Here is a 19761-nt window from a genome sequence, read left to right as displayed (position 1 = left end):
CGCCAAACCCAGACTCGTCCATCAGATTGCCAGATGGAGAAGCGCGATTCGTCACTCCAGAGAACGCGTCTCCACTGCTCTAGAGTCCAGTGGCGGCGTGCTTTACACCACTGCATCCGACGCTTTGCATTGCACTTGGTGATGTATGGCTTGGATGCAGCTGCTTGGCCATGGAAACCCATTCCATGAAGCTCTCTGCGCACTGTTCTTGAGCTAATCTGAAGGCCACATGAAGTTTGGAGGTCTGTAGCGATTGACTCTGCAGAAAGTTGGCGACCTCTTCGCACTATGTGCCTCAGCATCCGCTGACCCCGCTCCGTCAGTTTACGTGGCCTACCACTTCGTGGCTGAGTTGCTGTCGTTCCCAAACACTTCCACGTTCTTATAATACAGCTGACAGTTGACTGTGGAATATTTAGGAGTGAGGAAATTTCACGACTGGATTTGTTGCACAGGTGGCATCCTATCACAGTTCCACGCTGGAATTCACTGAGCTCCTGAGAGCGACCCATTCTTTCACAAATGTTTGTAAAAACAGTCTGCATTCCTAGGTGCTTGATTTTATACACCTGTGGCCATGGAAGTGATTGGAACACCTGATTCTGTTTATTTGGATGGGTGAGCGAATACTTTTGGCAATATAGTGTATATATGTATGTGTATATATATATATATATATATATATATATATATATATATATATATATATATATATATATAATGTGTGTGTGTGTATGTAAAAATAAAAATGTAAATAGTTTTAACAGAAAAATGTTTATAACATTTTATACAGCCTCAATTTATAAAGGATGTATTTAAAACCATTCAACCATTAAAAACATCAAATAAATCAGAAATGAATCATTTATCCTGGTTAAAAGTGTGGTGGTTCTATCTCAGGGGGTTACACTGGGAGCTAAGGACAATTTAGCACCATAAATCCATTGACATGCATGTTTTTTGGTTGGTGCACGGAAACTGGAGAACCAGCAGATAACCCAGACATATGTAACTCCACACAGAGAGTTACTTGAGCTTTGGATCAAACCGTCCCTGGCTGTAAGGTGTTATTTTAGATCCTTCATATATTATTAATTTTGTGTTTGATTTTCTCTGGGTTTATGATGATAGGTGTGTGAGTTGTATTAGGTGTAAAGCTTAATGTAAAGGATCACTGTAAGGAGCACTACACTAAGGTGACGCTTTGAACTATAGTTCACTTTGTATACACTACAGTTCACTTTATACAATGAGCAATTAAGTATACTACTTAACTAATTAAATTTTACTTGTACAGCGCTTATAATAATGGACATTGTCTCAAAGGCAGCAGAAATTTAAAAAATTTTGAACAGAAATTACAAAGTTTAAAATTCAATTAATTTTTTTATCTCTGATGAGCAAACCTGAGGTAATGGTGTCAAGGTAAATCTCCCTGAGAAGAAACTTTGAGAGTCACACTGGAGAGTGTGATTATAAATACTGTTCTTTCTACAGGTTCATACTGTATAGTCAAGTACCTAACCAGGAGCTTTGAGCAGCTTATAAATCACCGTAGTTCATTACAGATTTAACACTAATTCCTTCCTACTGAAGCCATCAAATGTTCAGTGATTGAGATCTGAGCGCAAAACCAACCATCACAACAGCAGTTCAAAGCTGGCACCATAGCATTCAAGTGGTTCTATCCACACAGTCACATGAGTCTCCAAGATGTCCATGCAAAGCTATTCCCAGTAGCAGTGAGCAGCTTTAAGTGACAAGATTCCAGCTATAAGTAGGGTATCAGTATGAATCTGGAAGGTCCGAAGAGAAAAAGCCATCACCCTGGGTACTCGGAACACTACATCTAATGCAGGGGTGTCCAAGTTTTTTCACTGAGGGCCACAAGCAGAAAAATATACAAAGATCTGGGCCACTCACTAGAGGTGAGGTATATCGCCTCATCTCTAGTGTATTAAAGATTGCAAAATAAATCAAATATATAAACATTATGTGTCTATAAATATATATAATATTTGATAATTAACTATGCTTAAAGGAATCACAGCTTCCATTAATGAGTTTTCATTAATTTTATAAGAAAAAGGGTTAGTGGCACATTCTCAAAACAGCAGCCTCTGCTTGCTTCTTAGTCAGCTTGTTGATCCCCCTTCCCAGACCTGTATCATATGGGGGTTGTAAGAGGGTATGGGTATATTTCAAACTTGTTATACTGATAGGTTATTCAGCTTGTTAGCACATCAACCAACTTTTGTTAAAAAATATTAGCAACTTTTGATTGAATTTATTGAACCATTTTTCACTCACCAGAAATAGGAAGTGTTGCACTCAGTGGGTGCAGTGATGCTGCACTTTGGACTGAAGGATGGCTGGCAGGTTAGGATAAAGTTTGGTCATTAAGATGCAAAGACTCACACAGAGTCTTCACAGAGATGGCAGTCGGCTATTTTGCTTCTCAATCTGCTTTTGTTCAGAGTTAACAAAGAAAATGTTTGCTCACATGTACATTGAGCCGACGAGACTCATCATTCTTTTTTACCAAGCTCTGGTAGAAGTCAGGTAGGGAAAGAAGCTGGTATTTATTCTTCAGAGAATAATCACACTGTATTTCAATAAGTTATAATCGTAGACTCTCTTCCACATTTTCCACATACATCAGGAAGGGGGTCGAGAACAGCTTGATTTCTTTCTCAATGATTAAAATATCCTGGAAGCACTGACTGAATTCTGTTCTGAGAGATGTTAGCACACACCGATTTTCCCTTTTTAGAAGAGAGGATAATCTTTGGAAAAGTTAAAGTTTAAAGACAAGGTACATTGTGTGCAAAGTGCAAAATTCAAAAACATTTGTTGTGACTCCTACTGCAATTGTTAAGTCTGCTTATTGTAATCTTGTTTTTTAACTGGCTATCCACAACACTCTTTCCTCCCTTTATACACAACATGGAGACTTCTCTGACATGATGCAACTCAAAACGCACTGATGCAGCTTTTTTGCTGTTCAACTTAACTAGCTAGGAAAAGTATGATAAAGAGTGGAAGAGAGTGCATTAAATAACTGGCTAGGACATAAAGTAGGAGATTCAAAAGCACCGTGCAGACACTGTACATCATGCAGATCTTTTCCTCAGGCTTTTCTTTGGACCAAGGCCAAAATAACAAACAAACACTCAGGATAGGAACTAACTAACCTACACAAAAGAAAAGAAAAAAAGACAAAAGACTATTACCTTCCCTAACCTCCCTTACCAAGAAAACAGAGACAAAAACCCACACTATCATTCCCCCCCCAAAAAAAAATGGCAGTCACGCCCCTACTACTGGATAGATATACAATGCAGCAATATTTACATTCACAGGCAAGAGTTTGTACAAATAAGGAAACCAAAACAGGGCATAGATCAAACTCAAGGTCAAAGCAAGCAAGGATCAAAACCGAACTGACACAAGCAAAAACACGACACAGAACAACACACAACACAACCACCAAATGTGAATGAGGAATGAAGCTCTCGTTACTGGCTTCCATCCCAGCTTCATAGGGTGGCCATTACTGATGAGAGGTGGTAGTAGCTGGATTATCAGGAAAGTCCGGGCTGGAGTACGACGTGCACCAACCTGAAGAAGTATGCACAACACACAGGACAGGTCACACAACACAACCTATACCTTACGGGTTGTAACAAATGACACAGGGAAAAAGTATTGAAGACGCTTACGAAAATTTATTTTATTACTTCATACAAAAGCCTGTGTTGGTAAAGACAGCTTCAAGATGCCTCCTCTATGGAGAAACTAGTTGCCTGCATTGCTCAGGTGTGATATTGGCCCATTCTTCTACACAAACAGTCTTCAAATCTTAAAGGATACGTGGACATCTTCTATGAACTCTGATCTTTAGTTCTCTCCAGTAGATTTCCAATTGGATTCAAGTCAGGTGATTGGCTGGGCCATTCTAGAAGCTTTATTTTCTTTTTCTGAAACCAATTGAGAGTTTCCTTGGCTATGCATTTGGGATCATTGTTTTGCTGATATGTCCACCCTCATTTCATCTTCATCATCCAGGAAGATGGCAGCAGATTGTCTCGGGGACCTGATCAGCTGCAAGTACAGCTGCTAAAAAGACTATTCTGAAGTTATGGATAGAACCCTCCACACCCACATCATTCACTTGGCTATCATAATTTAGAAACATTGCCTTGCTGGAAAGTACCACTGCCAGGCTCAACGGCGCAAAGGACAAAACTATTCGGAGTTGGACAAATATTGTAATGATGGTGCTAGATAGACTAAAAAGTTGACACCTTTACTCTGCTTATTTGATTTATTTCTCTCCTTTTTCTTTTCATCTTCTCCTTTAGTACAAGTGGACAGTTCATGGCATCTGTTTGTACATAGTTCTTTTAAACTGTGAATTATGATATGTCTTTGATGTGAAACTAAATTTGAATAAAAATGTTGATCTTAAAAAAAAAGAATGTCTCAGTACATTTTCCTGTTCATCCTTCCTTCAATTATATGAAGTTTGCCAATACTGTATGCTGAAAAACAGCCCCACACCATGATGTTCCCACCTCCAAACTTCACTGTTGGTATAGTGTTTTTGGGATGATGTGCAGTGCCATTTGTTCTCCAAACATGGTGTGTATTATGGCATCCAAAGAGTTCAATTTTGGTCTCATCTATCCAGACTATATTCTCCCATTTCTTCACAGGCTTGTCCAAATGTTGTACAGCAAAGTTTAAACGAGCTTCAACATGCTTTTTCTTCAGCAATGGAGTTTTGCATGGTGAGCGTGCATACAGGCCATGGCGGCTTTGAAACAATTGCACCTGCTAATTCCAGGTATTTCTGAAGCTCTCCACAAGTGTTCCTTGGCTCTTGGACAACTCTTCCGATAATTCTTTTCACTCCTCTTTTGGCACGTGTGTATGCACCAGGCTAATACATGCTTGAGAAATCTGTAACTGTTCCATACAACCAAGTCCCTTCTTCATCAAGAGAGGATGGCCCAGTTCTAACCATAAGAAATGCAAAAACTGATTCTTCTTTCAGCAGGAGTGTACATGTGCTTCTTTCAGCAGGGGTGCACAGGATGCTTTGTAACCATAGCAACTAACTGACTAATCATCAGCCTGGTGACTGCCATCTAGAGGTGAGAGCTGAGATTATCATTTGAACTTGTGACTGCTGAACATTCTTCCCTTCATCAAAGAGAACATTTTAGCTTCTTGTTACACACAGGAAAGACTGAATCACTGTCAATTTTTTTTTTTTTTTGCTATTGTGTTGATGAAAATGATAAAATCATTCTTAAATCACACTGAACATGATTCAGATTAGGAGGCTTTTGTTAATACAATAACATTATTTTTATAGAATGACAAAAAAATCAGGTAATAAGCACAAACACATTGTATCATCTGTTAAATAGTCTTAAGTGTTTCATAGTATATAAAGTTGTAGATGTAGATTATAATAACATAAACAGTTAGATAGACTGCTAAGTCTGATTTCTCAGAAGCTCGACCTGATGTTTTCACTCCAGATTAAGACACCATGGTTTACAGCAATGATGACTTCCTGTCTCATTCACAGCCATCACACTCTGACTCTTCCTTTCCTTACAGATAAAAATTGTCTGTTGTTATGAATGTTCTATGTGTGTTTTACACAAGTCTCAATTAAATGTATTCCCAATGATCCATCAGACATCTTTATTACCGATGTAAGTAAACATATAACTAAACTTGCACTAATTTTTATTAAATAGCACATATAAAAATTTACACTGCAGTAATCCATACATATTAAATGATCAAGTCTTCTTATTTTTAAATTTATATATAGTCAGGGGCATGAGTCAGAATATATGATCATTTTTTCCCTAATTGATTTATACACAACAATCTTACGAAAGATCTGCAAAGAAATCTGTTTAAAATGGATAAATCAGTCGCATTGTAAAAGATATCTGGAATCCGAAATGCTGACATAAACCCTTGGCAGCAACTTCCTTATAGAGAAGCTTCCTTTCAAGGAAGTTTCCTGATTAGTTAATCCAACTGCGCTATGCTGACATTTTCAATTCAGTTCAAAACAGTCAGTACTGAGTGTGTTAAAAGGATTTTCACTATCAATATCAGTGTCTTATGTGTGTCTCTAATCTAATAAGAAAAAATAAATAATATTAATAAATAAGATCAGCACAATCATAAAAATGACAAGAAATACTAGGGCAAGGCAGCTCACTCATTGTCTCTCATATTGTGGTAGGCCAGGACATACTGTGCTGCTAATATACAACAGTCATTATGTTCTTGTAGTAGGAGGAAGCTTTTCACTGTTTGGCAGATTTTTCCTTCTCTCTGTCTGTTTCTGTCTCTTACACAGACACACACACACACACACACACTCGCTCTCACTCTTTGTCTAACTATCCTTGTAAGGACCTTCTCTTGACAAACGAGAAAATTATTAATGCAATTATTTTTTGCTATGCCATTGCTATTGCTAATTTTAGTGTGTGTGTGTGAGTGTGTTTGTGGTGGTGGTAGGGGGGTGCAGTTTGATCCCCACTATGATATAAAAACGTACCCACGCGCACACACACAGACACACACACACACACACAGACACACAGACACACACACAAAGTGAAGGAGGAAGGAGGAGGAGCGTTTGGTGCTCGTTTACTCGGAGCAGCGCTGATCGTGTTCACACCGAGCGGCAGCATGGCAGGAGAAAGCGAGGCCGATCTGGAGCACCATGATCCCGAGCACACACACACCATCCGACAGCCTTTCCTTATCGGGGTGGCGGGGGGCACTGCCAGCGGAAAGGTCGGCAATCTCATTTTCTCCCCGATAAAAAAAATTCCCCGATAAATCCTCTTTTGCGAGGATGCCTGTAATATTGTATTCTTGGTGTCTGTAGATGAGAGATCATGACCGCGTGGCTCGCGCCAGACCTTAACGTGTCCTTAATGTCTGTTCCGTTTTTCAGGCATCACGTTTAGTTTAATGTCGGATAATCTAACATTACAGCAAATCTGATAACGTCAGATATTTATACATTACACACGAGAGGCTATTTTTTTGCACTTTTACATGAATTTATATATAGTCTGTTAGTAATGTTTTAACTATTAAAATCTTATTGTTGGAATAGTTACAAACCATTAACCAGTCTACATGATGATGATGATGATTTAATGCAGACGACGGTCTTAAACTCCAACTTTTGTATCGTGTATTGTTAAGAGTGACCCAGCCCGTTCACAAACACTGACCACAAATGTAGCCGTAATTATGATCCCTTTCCCCTATCTCGTGGAAGTTTCAAGGTTAACTGTTTCGGTGTTATTGTGTGAAACTGTAGAGTTAGCCGGTTAGCTTTTGTTCATGGGTAATGCTCCTCGCGCACTTCGTTAGCTCGCCTACAGATTCCATCAGATTGACTCAGATTATCCGACAGTGCCATCTCAACATTTCGGTGTATTTGGGATAACGACTTGTTCTTAAAATAGGACTGTTAGATTTTACCGTTGCTCAAAACACGGTATTATTTATGCATTTGTGGGCAGAGCTGCCAAGCAGTGCCTTACAGTAGATTTACCGGTTACGCACCTTCACAAAGAACTGTGAGCCTTTGTTTGATCGGTACTACGGTTTTATTACGCTTGCCTGACCGTTAGAGTATTTTTTCTTTCTTACAGTTTTGACATTTTATTTAACCTTAATAACGGATGAATTAAGGTGTTAGAGCTACACACTGAGGGCTGTGATCAGTTGGTAAACAGTAATGAGGTCAGTAGCACATATGGGATCTGTGTCAAATAGGACAGGGCGAAATCTCAGCACCACCTAGTTTTTCCTCGGACAATTAATTTTTTTTTTTTTTTACAAATATTTAATTAGTCATAGAAGGGGATTTTCATCGTACTTAGTGATGCATAACCGATGAAACAGGAAGAGGTTTTTTTGGCATGGTTTCGGTCTCCTTAGAGGAAAGGGTCACTGCAAATCAATAAAAAAAAAGTTATTGTGACTCATCAGCTTTATCCCTATGATGAAATATTTCGTTTCCTGTTGGGAGTGTCCTCTTTCAGGATGACGGTGTTTACTCATTTACAGGACTTGAGGACTAACAGACAAGTAAATGACGCAAATTATATAACACAGCTTTGACAGTCACCATCAACCCAATTCAATGTTCCCAATGAAATTGGGAATTGGTTTGAGCACTGGGTTTTGCCTTTGAGGACAAATTTTTGTTAAATAGGATAAACTAACACGAAGACCAGAGAGCAGTCTGTGAGAGAAAAGCAAGACATTTAAAACATAGGCAGAGACAATAGAATATCTTGATGGAGAAAGAAACCGCTGGTGTACTAATAACCAGAAGCTGAGCAGGTCGGAGAAGGAAAACATCAGCACTTAATGACAGACACTGCTGTGATGATAATTGCTGTGTAGAAAAACCCCAAAACAGCAGTTAGTGACTTCACTATCAACCTCCACAGGGCAATTGGGCTATTGCAATCCACTATTCAAAGAAGAATTTGAGAGCAGAAATTTGATTTATGTTAGGTGACTCAATTAATTATTGCAAAAAATTCCACTTCTTTGCCTTAAATTGTTTTGGGCTGTTTTCAAAGTATGCTTCAGGATATTGTCCATCTTCACTGTGAAGTGCCATCCAATGAGGTTTAAGGCATTTGGCTAAATCTGAACACATAATATAGATTTTTTTTTAAAATTAAACTCTAATCTGACCTTCCTGTTTTTGAGGTTTACCAAAGTTTACATTTTGTAATGTATTTATTTTGGTGAAGACCTCTCATAATTGTCGTTAACTTTGATACAGATAATCACACCTCCTGGAGGGTGTGTTTGATGGCTAATTGTTGAAAAGGGGTACTTCAGCGTAAGAATTCTGTTGTTTGCTAAATTCTCTGATGGTCTTCTGGGCCTTTTGGTGTTCCTGAGCTCAGTAGTGCAGTCTTTCTTTTCAGGCTTGTGCCAAATAGATTTGGACACACCTTGTTTTGTTATATGGGTGTGTTTTGAGCTCACAGTTATATTCATTAATTTTCATTATATATGTTATATACATTATACAGCTGAAATATAAGAGAGAATGGCAGTTTGCTAGAGTGCTTAGCAAGTTGGTTTATAAAAAATTATAAACCTTATTGTGCCTTAACATGGAAAGGAAATAAGGAACCAGTCGTTAAACCGAAAAAGGGTACCAGTACCTTGGTTAGCTTAAACATAATCCGCAATACAGTTGTTAGGGCCTATAAAGAACTACAGCAAAAATTACCACCCGTAAAAACCACTGCAAAATAATCACCAGTGTGATTCACCTGTGCAGTCCTTGATGGATGATAAGGCCCTCAGTCCTCCATGAACAAAACTGAAAAGCAGATGAATTGGTTACAGTTTAGCACAATATATTATCTTCAAAAATTGGCCTCTCAGCAAGTACTTACTATTCTTTTATAATGTATATTAAATCTACATTATAGTGATTATTCCCTATACATTAATGTATATGTTTCAGGTGTCATGTGTCTTGTTTTTCAGTGTGGTCATATCACCAGCTTGCAGGTGGCCTTCTGTAGCTCTCCAACTCATTTAAGGAATTATTTTTTATTTTGGTTTTATGTTTATGTGCTTTGACTGCTCTTCCTAAGATATAACCTGTTATTGAACTCGTCTGGTTCCATTAGATCTTTTATTTATACACTTCAAAAATTATGCTTTGTCTTCAGAGGGCTGGTGTAAGGACACTGTGTTGATGTTGTAAAGGCACTTTATAAATGACTTACACTCACAATTATGGATATGTGGTAAAAGAGTAAACTTATACAGCTTGCCTTTTTATATTGAAATTCACAGGAATTTCTGGTTCTTGTGGATCTTTTGGCTCTTTTATTCATGACATGACACGATATTGTCAGTATTGAGCACAGCCTCATTGGCACTGGTATTAGATCTCTGAAGTGCAGCATAGCCTGTTGGTTGCACTAGGCCTCAGGCTGAGATAGAAGAATGTTTAGTCAGCGTTGACAAGGCCTGGTCAGCTGGCTTTCTGTGCCCTGATGCAGCATATGATAGTTTTCATCGATGTGGGGTCAGTGGGTGCAGTAAAGCCCTGAAATAAAAATGGTGCAGTTGCACAGCATTAATTTTAGCTTTTAAAACTTTGTCATTGGATAAAAAGCTTAGCAGTTTGTAGTACAGGGTGGGGCGCAAAAACCCTTTTTTGAAGGCGAATGAAAGAAAAATTGTGGCTGATAAACAAAATTTATTTTTTGATAAAGAAAGAACATAATTTCAAATTATGCTGTTTTAAACAAAATGTCTTGAAGGTGGTGGCCACCATTCTCTATGCACTAATGCAACTGATTTCTGGCGTTTCCCTCTACACGTTCCAACATGTTTGACGGCTCATCTCGATTAGAGGTGACATCCCATGGGCAGTGCGCTCGCCCGATCTAACGCCCTGTGATTTTTTTTTATGGGGGTGCCTCAAGGCAGAGGTTTTTAAACATTGCCCCACAATATACAGAATGTTATTCGGCAGGTAATAGCCTGAATTTCGGTGGACATGTTGGAACGTGTAGAGGGAAACGTCAGAAATCGGTTGCATCAGTGCAATTGGTAGAGAACAGTGACCACCACCTTCAAGATATTTTGTTTAAAAAAGCATAATTTGAAATTATGTTCTTTCATTATCAAAAAATTAATTTTGTTTAACAGCCACAATTTTCGCCTTCAAAAAAGTTTTTGTGCCCCACCCTGTACTAATCTCAAAGGCCTAGAAGTCAGTGAAGCTATGGTGTCAGCTTAAAATCATGGAGCATATTTATAATTGCTTATAAAGGATGAGAAACAGCTTGAGAGTTTGCATATGTGTTAAATTGATTGAGATGAGCAGCACTGCAACTGAAAAGAGCAATGGAAGTCACGGTGATATAGCCCTGAGAGCCGTAGCATGTAGACATACTTATTGTTGTGTATATTTGAAACCACGGTTTCTTTGGAAATTCTAGTACCAGCAATTCCTTGCATTGCCAATTGATAAAAATAGTATAGATTAACTGTGCATTATGCTTATTTGCCTTACTTAAGAAGATTCGAGTGAGATACTATGTTCACAGTGTAGACAATAAAACAGTTGTTATGCATTTATTATTAGATTTGAGTAACACATTCAGACATCACCTTTTGTTTATTATTCACCTCATTGATTATTATTATTATGTATTTGTCAGCTTAGTGATTATTATTAAATCTGTATCGTGACTGAGCAAAGGAAAACAACAGGATGTGATGACTATCTGTGACATTGCACATGTGTGCATATATGCTATATGGCTAAAGGTTTGTGGACACCTGTCAATCACGCACATATGGAAGTTGGAAGCACACAGTTGTTTAGGTTGTCTTAGTAAGCTGTAGCATTACAGGTTATAGGTGTATAGGTTGTCTTAGTATACCATTTCCAGCATGATTATGCCCCCGCACAAAGCAAGCCCAATAAAGTAATGGTTTGCCAAGGCTGGTGTGGAAGAACTTGAGTGTCCTGCACAGAGCACTGACCTCAATCCCACATAACGCTTTGGGATGAGTTGGAACGCCGACTGCACGCCAAGCCTCCTCACCCAACATCTGTGCCTGATCTCACTAATGCTCTTGTGGATGAATGATCACAAATCCCCACATCCACACTTCAAAATCTAGTGGAAAGCCTTCTCAGAAGAGTGGAGGTTATTATAACAGCAAAGGGGGAATAAAGCAGGAATTGCATGTTCGAAAAGCACATATGGGTGTGATGGTCTGGTGCTCAAAAATTTTCGGCCGTATTGTGTTATTGTTACAGGTCACTTTAGGTATGTTTACTTCATAATTGTATCTGCATAAATACATTCGCTGAGTTAAGGAGATAGGAAATATCTGCTATTAAGCAACGGTCACCTCTCATCTCCTTCATGTGGAAGAAAACTTTACAGGCATAATTCAAGTTATTAATTCAAGGACTGAGTCACCTGTAACTGAGACACGCTTCTGCAGAGCTGTCTGATTAGCACATAAGTCAGTAGTTCCTGTCTGAGATCTGAATACAGATGTAAGCGATTTCACTATTATGTCCTCATTATGCATGTGCAACTTAACATTGATTATGACCCTAAAAGACTGGGGCTGTTTCAGTGTTTTGCAAATTGCTATGACTTTGGTATTTTAAAGGTGCAGTTGGTTGATACAATATTGTGCGCCATAGAACAAAATCTGAATGGTTTATTTTTTTTATATTTTTAGACTTGAAACCCAAATGTCATGACAGTTGTTTTTTTTAAGGATCCTTAAACCGAAAGTGTACTGTTAGTACTTACTGATGCATCAGGCAGATAGTTTAATTATTATTTTGTATATTTTTCCTAACAGTCATCCGTATGTGGTAAGATTATGGAGCTTCTTGGCCAGAACAAAATTGACCACCACCAAAGGCAGGTTGCCATCCTGAGTCAGGACAGTTTCTACAAGGTGCTTACCTCAGAACAGAAGGCCAAAGCTCTTAAAGGACAATTCAACTTTGATCACCCAGGTAAACTACCTGTAATGTAAGTTGGGTGTTAGATTCTTTTTTTAAGGATGTCTATCTTGTCGAGTTCTTTTTTTCTCATCCACTTTATTCCTTTCTTTTATTAGATGCATTTGATAATGAGTTGATAATTAAGACTCTGTGGGACATCATGGAGGGAAGAACAGTTCAGATCCCAGTCTATGACTTTGTAACCCATTCCAGGTAAGGCCCTGCAGGATCTTACTTAAAAAGTTATATGGATAGTCTTTTATTTACCTTATAATTTTTCCTGTGTTTGTCTACAGGAAGGAGGAAACAGTGACAGTGTACCCAGCTGACGTGGTGCTGTTCGAGGGGATTCTCATGTTCTACTCACAGGAAATCCGGGATCTTTTTCAAATGAAACTGTTTGTTGACACAGATGCTGATACGCGACTCTCACGCAGAGGTTAGTAGGGTAGGACTAACACTACTAGGTGATGTATACTCGCTGTACACTCGCTGAGCACTTTTATTTGGAACACCTTTGCACTCATGCACTCATTCATTCACGTTTGAGTCAGTCATGTGGCAGCAGTGCAAGGCATAAAATCATGCAGATAACAGTGATGTTGATATCAACCATCAGAACGGAGGAAAAATTGTGACCTCAGTGATTCTGACTGTGGCATGATTGTTGGTGTCAGATGGACTGGGCTGAGTACTTCTATCATTACTGACCTGGGATTTTCACACACAATAGTCTCTAGAGTTTATTCAGAATAGTGCAATAAAAAGAACAATCTAGTGAGATAGAAATGCCAGAAATGTTAATAAGAGAAGTCATTGGAGAATGGCCAGAATGGTTTGAGCTGACAGAAAGGCTAACTCAGATAACTACTCAGAAGCAGAAAAGCATCTTAGAATGCACACCACATTGAACTTTGTGGCAGATGGGGTACAATAGCAGAACACCACACTGGGTTTCACTTCTTTTAGCCAAGAACAGGAAACTGAGTCTGCACTGGGTACAGGCTCACCAAAATAAGGCATTAAGTCATGAACATGAAGTTTAAGACTGGAAAAAACTTAGCCTGCCCTGATGAATCTTGATTTCTGGGGAACACAGGTGGATCAGAATTTGGCACAAATAGCATGAATCCATTCACCCAAGCTACCGTGGTTCAAAGCCCAGGTTGGTGGAGGTAGTGTAATTGTGAATGTTTTCATGGCATACCTAGTGCCAGTTAATAGAAACCAATCATTGCATGAATGCCACAGCCTGTTTGAGTATTGCTGCTGGCCATGGCACAATTTACCCCCCTTCTAATGCTACTTCCAGCATGGTAATGCACCATGTCACATAGCAAAAGTAGCCTCAAATTGGTATCATGAACATTACAATGAGACCATTGTTCTTCGGAATCAAATAGAAAACCTTTATGTGCATCAGAAACATCTGCAGGAACTGTGTGATTCCAACAAGTATTGCCTTGTTTGATCCCACATTCCTTTCTGCTGCATTTCCTTCATTCTTTAAGTGATTTTAATTTTAACTGTTTCCTGGTATGATTTTTATGTCGTTTTTGTTGCTGTTTTTTTCACCAGTCTTGCGAGACATCAGTGAGCGAGGACGGGATCTGGAGCAGGTCTTAACTCAATATATTACATTTGTGAAACCTGCTTTTGAAGAGTTCTGCCTACCAGTAAGTGCTGCTGCAGTGTACAGAACCTCTAATTAGTTGGTTACTTTTCTATGGAGTAAAGCTACAAAAATGGAGATAATTCATACATTAAAAACAAGTATTGTTTCAGTTATTGATACTGCATTTTGCTAATTAAAAAGGGAAATCTGTAAACATCCAAGAAGCAACCTGGGTACTATTATGTAAATTTTCATTGTCTGCAAGAAAATAACTATAATTAAACCATCATTTGGTGCTTTATGGGTAGGAGATGATGCAGAGAACATTACTACATATATGTGCATGGTTCTCGTGCTCAGATGATAACGTAGGCAGGTTTGATTAAAATTTACATAGTAGTAGTCTGAATTGGTGTTCAGACAGTGTAAAGTATTGAAACATTCTAAAAAAAATAGTATTGAAGTCCAATTTTTTGGTTTTGGTGTACACTCAAGACATTTGGGTTTACAGCTTTCCTTTCCTGATATTTATGTCTAGCTGTGTTAAACAGTTTGAACATGGCATCTTTTGTTTAAACACACCCATTTTTCAACCAACTGGCAGGTTTTTCTTGTTGCCCAGGTGTGTACAGTTAGACTGATTGTTTAGATAAATAAAAGCTTTGCATGTCTGCTCCTGCATTTGTCCTTAAAATGGTTAAACCAGCAGAGAGCTGTCTATGGGAAGAAAGCAAGCCATTTTGAAGCTGAGTAAAGAAGGAAAATCAAATAGAGCCACTGCACAAGCATTGCCACTAAAACAATATCCTGAGTAGGAAAGAAACCACTGGTGTCTTACCACTCATCATCAGTAAGATAATCATCAGTAAGTAATACAAAGATGAGCCACAAAAGTCCTGGAACTAAGATTAACCTCTAACCTCTACAAAAGCCAAAATGATGCTCTGCTACAAAAGGTTTCATGTTCTAAGTTGTTTAACACATCTGGATATAAATATCTGTAAATAAGTGCTGAAATTCTGATCTCTCATGGTCATCTTTTGATTCTAAACCTACAGTAATTCTTTCAGAAGGTACTTTGTGTGTATAAACGGCTAATAAATGGCAACGCAGTTATAAATGTAGGTAGTTTGGGTTGAGAAATACTGTTCAAACTATTTGGTTTAACTGCCTTCCTGTATAGCAATGAGCTTCAGGGCATAACCGCCGTTACCCCTTCCCGAAGCAGGTGTTTTATGCCCCCCCCATGTCACTGTCACATTTGTAGCTTCAGCACCTTCCTATGCATTCTTTCTGTTTGTTTTTTCACAATATTTCAGCAAATTTAACTATCTCTGTAATACAGAACATTTAACTAATTTTAGCACCTTATTACTGTCAGTGTATAGAATGTGTGAATATAAACAGATTTTGATGTTTTTATTATGACCTACTATGTCTAAGGATTTTATTCATATGTTATTTCAGTGTCTTTCTTAGACACAAGGATTAGTCTTACATGTTAGGGTTTAAATGTCAGGGATCTTCCTACTATCTTGCTACTTCCTACTATTTCTGCCAGTTTACTGATGTTGGAAATCTGAAATTTCATTAATGAAAACAAAGACATTCATAAACCCTTACATGTGCACTATAAGCAGTGTGTACCTTTTATATACATGGCAAAAGCAATTAGGAACTGTGAAACAACTTGCTTCTATAAGCAGGGCTATATGAAGAAACTTCTTTACAATTACACAGCATTAGCTACTCGTTTTGTTTGTAGATAGCTAGATAATTACAGACAATTTGAAATCTGTTCAACAGAGAGAAAGTCAGGTCCACATTACTCTTTAATCTCTTTGAATAATTCGACTATTGCTACGTCCTATCCCCATTTTGTCTGTGCTTGTCTTGTTTGTTTAGATCTTTTGATGCTATCTGCACCCAGCTGAAAAAGAAAAATGCGCTCTTTGTATTTGATGTAATTATTGCTCAGCCCCACCTTGTAGGTGTGTGGTGTCCCTGTGTTACACCATAGACACTAATGTGGCAGAATATATTTGCTAGTGATGTTAGCTTGTTATAAGTTAGTTAGCTAGTACTTGGCTTAGTAGTGAGGTTGGCTAGTTACTAAAGTCAAATAACTACTAATGGAGATCACAGGTGCATAGCTACCTTATGTTACATCTCCATAGACACTGTAACTCCTAGGCACTGCTATAGACACTGTATCCCTTTGCTATACAAATGAAAGAGACTAAAAATAGCGATGTTCTGAATCTGCTTTAATTAGGAAAAAGAATACTCTAGTTTTCTATTTTTTTATTTTTTAAATTGCTGATAGACCGGTAAAAATTAGTTCTAGATCTGCTAGTTTAGACACTTCTTTTTTTCCTAGCTATTTGTAGGCTTTTTGTCAGTGCTTCATGCAGCCGTTAAAATATTATTCAGTTTCCTTGAGAAACGTATAGCATTAACCACATTAACCACTCTGGCATTCTTCCAGCCAGGAAATGGTTAAGAAATAGCAATTGAAAGCCACCTGGGCACTTGGGTGTCTTTTTTTTTCTCTTGGGAACCTCACTAAAACACTTCTTGTTTCTGTTGTTTACAGACAAAAAAGTATGCTGATGTGATCATCCCGAGGGGAGCCGATAATCTAGGTGAGATTAGTATGTGACCGTGGAACCAGGGAAATGTTTTGGTACTAGTTATCACCTCTTCTGTTTTGGAATGCTGATGGTTTTTTTGCCAGGCTGTTCTCAGATTCTGCACATTCCTTTTCAGCTGCCTTGTCCTATCCACCCACCTTCAGATGTTTAGTGGCCCTAAAGATACATAATTATTGAAAAAGGCTATGTCAGACTCACAGCTAAAATTAAATTCATTTCACTTTTATTTACCATTGGTGGTTTCATTTAAATATCTTTCTTCCTTTCTTCATCTGGGATATGACACCCAAAAACGTTTAATTACAGATAATGCACGATTCATTTATAATGATACCAGTAGAACTGGAACATGTAGTAACTTGAATAGCAGCCATGCTTAAAATTAATTTAACATTACATTAAGACATTACAATTTGGCAAGATGTTTGATTTGATTGTTTGATTATGAATATTTCTTCCTCTTCTTTCTCTTTTACTTCTTCTTCTTCTTCTTCTTCAGTTGCCATTAATCTGATAGTACAGCACATCCAGGACATTCTGAACGGTGGCTTGACCAAACGATTGAACGGTTGTCTTAATGACCACACCACTCCTTGCAAGAGGCAGCCATCAGAGTCAAGCAGCAGGCCACACTGATATGCCCTACAAGAGAACTGGAGAAGAGTGGCAATGGAAAAGGGACTTGAAGGATGGTTGTGTGTGTATATACTGACAATTTTCAAACTGTATTTAAAAAGAAAAAACATTCAAGAAATGCCTTCTTTGACTTGCTACAGTGTTACTGTTTTGTTTTTGAATGACTTGCTGCACTTATTCATGAGGGGAAAAAAACCCTTCCTTGCTGGAAATACTTGGTCAAAGCTATTCTTCCTGTTATTATTCTTCCTGCTATTAATTTGTACATCTTTTATCCATCTGGCCCCAGATTGTGAGTGTTTCTCAAAACAACAAGATAGTACGGGTGACTTCAGAATTTGCCAAAGGGACATAGCTAGTAAAGACCTGCACTGAATTTTATGACTTGAATAGTACAAAGAAAACATATTTTCAAGGTTAAAATACAACTTCTGCCTCTTTCTAGTAATATCATTGCCTCCAAAGCATTTTCAGCTCACTCGTTGTATGTTAGAGCTTATTCCAAGAGACATGTGACATGATTCTAAATGAGGGATGAGTTTGTTTTCAATCCTTCATTGTTGCTAATATCATCATGATAAGTAGGTCAGGCCTTATATTGTATCTTGTACTGTAAAATCGAGCTCAGTGGCATGTTCTGAACAGTATGATAACATGACAGAGAGTTGCATATAGGGAAAAAAAAAGTTTGGATGTTCTCCAGGTCCTATGCAGTATTTCGAAAGACAGATTCTCTTAATACAGCTTAAAATATATGCAGATTCAGTAAAGAAACCAAGATCTCGGATGGCTCTCCTGTACTGTATTTAATGTAGTGTTTTCACACCTTTCAACAACACTCAGAGGCAGATGATGAATTGCAAATATACTCATTTTATTTTATTTTACATAAAACATGCATTATGATGGCACTCTGTATTAAAAAAAAAATTTTTCACCCAACAAAAATTTTGCCACAGAATCTATTTTGTCATTTTTACTGAAGAAAATAGTAGCTTCAGTTTTCTCTTTAACTCAGGATCCCATGTTTGTTCATGGGATTTATGCAGGGACTTATGCATTGGACCAGTGACTCTTCATTTTCCTTTTATAAGGGCTCATCAAAACTGAACCTCTTCTGAGAGTATAACCCTGTCCTGACTAACAGACTTTGTTATCTCTAATATTTGTTTAATATTTCTTATGTTTCGAAACCACATTAGTCTCAGAATTGAATCAATACTGTAGATGTTTGTGCATTGTCCTTTCTGTCCTGACATACACTTCTTCCATTTAATTTCCTGCTACACCTGTTACATTTACACTGCTGCTGTGGTACAGGGTAATTGTTAAATAGCTGAACAGTGTAATTCAAGTGTATTATCAAGTTGAGGTGGTTGTGTAAGCCAGTAAATTTATGTTTAATTGTTATTTTAGGAGACTGCGGTTGAATAAAAAAAAAAAAAGGGCCCACGGGGCAGAAATAGAAAACTTACTTTGTGGTGTTTAAAGGACTATTTGGTCTTTCCCCATTAAATACAAGTTGTGTAAATATGTCTGTTTTTTTTTTGTTTGTTTGTTTTTTTGACACTGTTTATGTTTCTTGTGTAAAATTTAATGTGACAAATCAGTATGTTCTGATATTATTCATGAATTACTGACTGCCTTCTGATGGGTTGTGCTGCTTTTGCTCATAAATAGAAATGCAAAAGTAACACATACCTTAATAACATTTACCTGTGGTTGAGTCGGTGAAGTCTCTCGGACACCAGCTGTAGTAAACTGCAATATATGCCTTATAACAGTTGAAGATTCAATTTCATCAATTTGCATATTTATTTCAAAGTATGCAGACCAGAGAAAAATTTCATTTCATTTAGATTTTACTATGGGGTAATCTGTTTCTGTTGTATGCTACAAATCATTGTTAGTTGTTCTTGGGCAATTAATTCATTGAAATATTTGTCATTTTATTTTTATTTTCCAGAATATGTACCACAGTGTATGTACACATGTCTATATCATCAAGGTGGAAATGTAATGATATAGAAAGTTAAGGGATTAAAAAAATAAAAAGAACCAGGAATGACAGCAGTGCAAGTTAAGTGTTAAGAGACTGTTTTGAGGAAGGATTGTTAATATGTGGTCCTGTAGTAAGTAAACGAGATTGATATTGATAGATAAATGAACACTATTATATTAATAATGAGAGATAAGGATGGGTCATGTGTTTGCACTTCATGTGTTTGTAATCGTCTCAGTGTTTCACA

The 19761-nt window shown here is 37.7% G+C and overlaps 1 protein-coding gene across 1 annotated transcript; it reads left to right on the top strand.

Moving 5' to 3' along the window:
• Positions 1-6676: 6676 nt before the first annotated feature.
• uck2a (uridine-cytidine kinase 2a) lies at positions 6677-19666 on the top strand. The gene is made up of 7 exons (XM_058389759.1): positions 6677-6846; positions 12460-12619; positions 12724-12820; positions 12904-13046; positions 14186-14283; positions 16819-16867; positions 17376-19666. The coding sequence occupies exons 1-7, from the start codon at positions 6739-6741 to the stop codon at positions 17510-17512; spliced, it is 792 nt and encodes a 263-aa protein (XP_058245742.1). The 5' UTR covers positions 6677-6738; the 3' UTR covers positions 17513-19666.
• Positions 19667-19761: the final 95 nt, after the last annotated feature.

This window comes from Hemibagrus wyckioides, linkage group LG05 (genome assembly GCF_019097595.1).
Source record: "Hemibagrus wyckioides isolate EC202008001 linkage group LG05, SWU_Hwy_1.0, whole genome shotgun sequence".
NCBI classification, from domain to species: domain Eukaryota; kingdom Metazoa; phylum Chordata; class Actinopteri; order Siluriformes; family Bagridae; genus Hemibagrus; species Hemibagrus wyckioides.
Note: the sequence above shows the minus strand (reverse complement) of the source record. Positions and strands in the feature narration are given on the sequence as shown.